The sequence below is a fragment of the Dipteris shenzhenensis genome, chromosome 9 (assembly GCF_047967505.1).
Source record: "Dipteris shenzhenensis isolate YYH24624 ecotype China chromosome 9, Dip_SZ_1.0, whole genome shotgun sequence".
Taxonomy (NCBI): domain Eukaryota; kingdom Viridiplantae; phylum Streptophyta; class Polypodiopsida; order Gleicheniales; family Dipteridaceae; genus Dipteris; species Dipteris shenzhenensis.
This window is the reverse complement of record NC_141604.1, coordinates 8,562,226-8,567,662: the sequence shown is the minus strand read 5'-3', so window position 1 is coordinate 8,567,662 and position 5,437 is coordinate 8,562,226. Positions and strand designations below refer to the sequence as shown.

At 45.4% G+C, this 5,437-nt stretch overlaps 1 protein-coding gene across 1 annotated transcript; it reads left to right on the top strand.

Annotated features, from left to right (window-relative positions):
* Nucleotides 1–3,842: 3,842 nt before the first annotated feature.
* On the top strand, nt 3,843–5,201 carry LOC147898149 (uncharacterized). The gene has a single exon (XM_087378860.1). It carries the CDS (start codon nt 3,843–3,845, stop codon nt 5,199–5,201), a length of 1,359 nt encoding a protein of 452 aa, XP_087234986.1.
* The last annotated feature ends 236 nt before the right edge of the window (nt 5,202–5,437 follow it).

The window sequence follows — 5,437 nt, the reverse complement described above, 5'->3', positions numbered from 1 at the left end:
GTATCTAGATTCCCTAGAATGGAAGAATTTAAAAATGTGCGATTTGTGCATATGCAAAGATCTTTTAATAAATCCAACACTATACATACAATTTTATATTGGTTCTTTTTCCATGCAATTCCTTGCTATATGTGTCAAAGGTCATTGCATTTCATAATGTACAACATGCAATATTCTCGATGCAAGATGAAGATGTTACATATCCCATGCAAGATGTAAATTGTTACATATGCTATGCAAAATAACAAAATTACTTTCATCTAACAAAATGTATATTTTGCAATATTGAATTACTATTAATAAAATAAATTGATAGACTTGTGGGCAAACGTGGAATGGCAAAAATGAAATTTAATTTTTGAATAAAAATTTCATTATAATAAGTTTGACACATGGGGTCCTAAAAGTATTACTAGTCGGAATCCACTTGAGCTTAGATACTAATTGGATTATTAGCATTTACACAATATTAGGTAAAGAATTTGTTAGTTGCATTTAACATTGTAGGTGTCTTTGAAAAAATACTTGTTTTTAAATTTTTGCATGAAGTATTTAAGTTTGTAACTTGTCTTGACTCTTTGGAAAGACTTAGGATTAGGTAAAGAGTTTGTTAGTTGCATGGCTTAGGATTTTAATTTAGTTGCATGAAATATCATAGGTACTAGGAAGCTTTGAAAAAATAGAAAAGTTGACATTACAAGTTGAATGAAGTGCTTTACTTTTGGAAAATCTTAGGATTTTAATTGTAGTTGCATGAGTTTGAGAAAGCATAGGGCTCTCACCCTAGAAGAGAAAGTCAATTGGGAGATGCTAAAGAAAGGCCTTTAGGGATTTGCCCCCAGTGGCCATAAATGGAGCCCAATTAACCAGTTGTATGAGGCAAAGCAAAATGACAAGGAAAACCTTAGGGATTTCATAGCCAGAATCAAGCACCGCAATGCATGCTGTGAACCGTACAAACGGATGAGTGATGAACGACTGTTGCCCTACTTTTTCAATGGATTGGCAGACTTGAAGTTGCATGATCACCTAATGGTGATGAATCCTACCTCCTTTGATCTATGTAGCAAGGTAGCTATCCACATAAGTGACAATATGATGGACAAGGCTAATGCAAATAAAACCCCAAATCCCTAAGAGATAGCTCCATCAATTGCGTCTTCCAGTGTGGAAGCGATCAAGAAAGAGACCAACGAGCCAAAGGGCTTGGATATGAGTGAGATGGCCTCCAATTTGCTAAATCAACTAGGCCAATAATGGAGGTCAAGAACCTCCAAGGAGGCACCAAGCAACCCCCACTTGTTTCCATGAAGAGACAACGTCTAGTGTGGGGTATGCAATGGCAACCATCCCTCCAATGAGTGTCCATGCTTGAGGGCAAGGTCGACACTCTACTGTGCATAATGCCATAGGTGGGGAAACCATGATACCTCACAATGCTGATTTTTGAGGTCCCTTCCCCAAGCTTTGGATCAAATGAGACCCCATTAGCCCTAACGGCTTCGCCTAATGCTCTGAATACACAAGATGGCCCTTTGGCTAGCTCAGACCAGTATAGAGCTCAGTCGGCAAGTTGTTACCACCATCCATAGTGGGCCGTCAACCTCCACTACCTCACATAGCTCCGGTCAATCAAGTATTGGTAGAGGAAGTGGCCAATGACTGGGAGGAGATGGATCTAGATCATGGACCCCTCGACTACTACCCCTATGAGGAAGGAAGTGGCACCCTAAGTCACTACCTCCTTCAAGAGGATCAGCACGTCCCCATGTTCTATACCTCTCTCATGAACTCAAGGGCTAGAGACCTAAACTCTATGGCCCGAAGGTTCCCGATCCAATGCTATACCTACCCAGGCACCCACAAGGCAAGTGAATGCCCCTATAAAGGTACTTCGAACACTCTGGTGTCATGCTTCAAGTGCCAGGGGCCACATTTCTTGAAGGCCTGCCCCTATAGGGATCTTACCCCCGCCGCTCCACCTAGTGACCAGCCCCACACCCTTGTGTGCAAGGTGTGGAATCGAGCATCTATTCAAGGACTATCCCTTAAGAAGATCGACAACCCTAGTCAATCCTCCTAAGAGCACCAACCTTAACTTGTTTAGCATCGAACAAGGCCAAGTGGCCATAGTACCCTTAAAAATCATCACAAGGATGCAAGCCAAGGCATTAGGCAAGGTAATGAGGAAACTGGCAAGGAAAGATAAAGGGACCCTACTGCAAGGCCCTAAGATCCCTCAACATCCGCTGACCCGGTCCAAGAAGGCCATAAGGGTAGGTGATTGGTTTTACTAGGTGCTCATCTAGGACAGTTCCGATGAGGAGACCATATTGAACATATGATGTTGAGATGGTTCCTCAAAATAACCCATGCTCTAGAATGGGCTTAAACGTTCAATAAGTGTTGTTGGTCAAATCATGGTGCAATTTAGCAAGCTCCTCCAAAAAAATTTGCTGGATGCATCTAAATATCCAAAGAAATCTAGTTCCTCAATGCTGGGATCCCCAGTCCCCATGTATTGGGGATCTTTAAGAAATTTGGGGATCTTCAAGAAATTTCACAAGCCCCATCCACAAGCCAACCAACCAAGCCCCCTTTCTATAGGGATGGAGACTCCTAGCTAGTCAAGGGAGTTCCAGGGGGTGTCTTGAGGCACCCGTTTACAACCAATGAACTAGAGTCCATCCCCTACGAACCAAAAAAAAGGAGCCCATTCAATGTAGTGGGTAGTTCTAGCTATCCATGGGGATTGTCCTCGCTTGCGAAGGATTCACCACAATATAATAAGGCTTGAATGGGCATTTGGTGAGTGCTAGAGCTAGGGATCAGATTGCTAAGTCTAGGGACTAACTCTTACCATCAAGCTATCACGAACAACAATTTAGAGCCTTAGCATATGGATGGGACTACCATGATTACTCCCATCCTAGACCAAGTAGTCGACGATCCTTGGTCTAAGATGGAAATAGCCACTTTTGCTCTATGGCCTCAAGACCCTCAACTTGGAATACGATCTCTTTTTTAAGGGATTGGAAACCATAGAATGATGACATTGGCACTTGTCCCCATTCCTAAACATAGGAAATGCTTTAGTATGTCCTCTCTCACTTCACCTCTCCCTAGTTCTTTTGAGTAGTATGTCACCTATTTTCTCACATGTCTTAAGAGGGCTTCCCCATGCTAGCTAGTAGGGTTGGGATAGGATACTATCCCATGGGGGCTTGGAAGTTGTAGGTGCACTTCCTGCGAGCCTAGCCTTCTCGACATTGGCTTTGCCTTCCCAGACTTGGGCTGCTCGAAGGGGAGAGCCGAGAGTTTGACAAGTGATCTTGTAAAGATTGGGGGAGAACTAGCCCCTTTCAATCCTAAGCATGGAAGAAATCTGCTCAACCAACGTTTGGGGTTGAGTCTCGCTAAGGACAAAAGCCACTCAGTTCGAAGCTGCTTAACAGCTTGAACCGTGTTTGCCGTCTTGCCGTTGATCCTCAAGCTGCTTAATAGCTTCGATCAGCTTGGCAGCTTCGAAACTAGTCCCTACAATTTCGCATTCTCAGCAACGTGATCACCGTCTGGCATTGCATTCTACGCCTTCTCGAATAAGCTTATACACACTATATAGAAGCTCTCTTACGTCGTAGCTTCCCTTCATGCAATTATATCCTCCCCTTGCCACGCCTCGCCAACCCAACATGTTGCCAGCCTCGCCCTTCATGAGCCCACGCTTCTTCTTTCTCCTCCTCCTGCTCTTTGCTGTAGCTTTCCCGTGTTGTTTCGCCTTCTGGGTCTCCCATGGATCACATGGCTTAGTCTACCAAAGGTTGCCAAACGGGGACCGCATCATGGACTTCTCGTCTGCTGGGTACAAGGAAGGAAAGGAACCCTTCCCTTCTGCCCCTGTGAAGATCACCGTGCAGCCCTCCGGAGCCCATGATGCTCCCCAGATCCAAGATGCCATCGATTATGTTTCATCGCTGCCGCTCGACAAGACTACCGGCTTACGTGGTGCTGTTCAGCTTGCGACTGGCCATTTTGATGTCCGAAACTCTTCCTTCCTCGTAAACACCAGCAGCGTTGTCATTTATGGCAATGGCACCGATAACACTACTGGAACCGTTCTCCATGCGCAACAACCGTTGCGTGTGCCTCTGCTCTCGGTGACTGGAGTCGGGGACCCCGTAGAGGTAGGACCACGGGCTACAATCCAGAAAACTGTTCCCTCTGGTACTCGGGTGCTTCATGTGGATACTGTAGAGGGCTTTGTAGAGGGTGACGAAGTGCTTGTCATCTGGCCTTGGACAGAAGAGTGGCTGAAATTGATGAATATGACGACTGTGTGGGCAAAGCGGACCAATACTTCCACCCAAGTGGAGCGCAAAATTGTTTCTATCGATTGCGCCAGAATGGAAATCAAGCTCGACATTCCGATCCCGTTTCGAATCGATACCCGATATCTGGACGCAGAACATGTAGGCTACATCACCAAATTCAAGCACGAGGGCAGAATCAGGGAGGTAGGTCTGGCAAATTTCATGGTCGAGCAGGAACAGCAGCTTCCCTATGGGAACGGCACGTTCATTATCTTCTTTGCAGTGGAGGATGCATGGATGAGCAATGTGATTGCTCGCGACTTCGGAGGAGACACCATGACTATAGGTGGGAAACGCATCACCGTAGAAGACGTACAGCTTATAAGGACAATTTCTGCTCCGCCCAAAGGTGCCAAGCCTGCAGATATCGCCCTCCAGTATCCCGGATCCCAAATCCTCGTCTCCAACACCACCACAGTGGGAGATCACGAATTCAATTTTCTGACCAGAAACGGGGCCAATGGACCGAACGTCTTCTACAATTGCAAGGGAATAGGATCTGCCAAGGCACAACCGCACAGCCAATGGGCTACTGGGCTGCTTTACGACAACATGAACCTCACAGCAGGAAGCATTGATTTCATCAACCGAAATCAGCTCGACAGCAAGTTAGATCACGGGATTGCAGCTGGATACTCGGTGTCCTGGCATTCTTCGAGCGCAACACTCACGGTAGTGAAACCACCACAAGCTGCCAACTGGGCAATTGGATGCAGTGGTACAATCGTTAAGCCGAGGCTAGGAGTACAAGGCTACATTGATGCCAATGGTATTCCTTCTGCTGACCTTCTCTCCTTATATAAACTGCAGAAGCGTTACAGAGTCCTCTGAATTTTGCCGTTTATATTGCTGTGCGATTGTTGGTGCAAATCTGTGTAATGGGCCAAAAAGTCACAGACAGCTCAGTTAGAACCTTCCAGGTTTGGACATGATGTAGCTGCAGTTGTGTCGACGCAGTTTGTTTCTACTTTTTCATATTCTGTTTCCATTGCATAATGGTGTTTTCTGAGATCTGCTACTTTACTTATTTTACTATCCTCAACTGTCTTAAATTAACGGTCTCACAC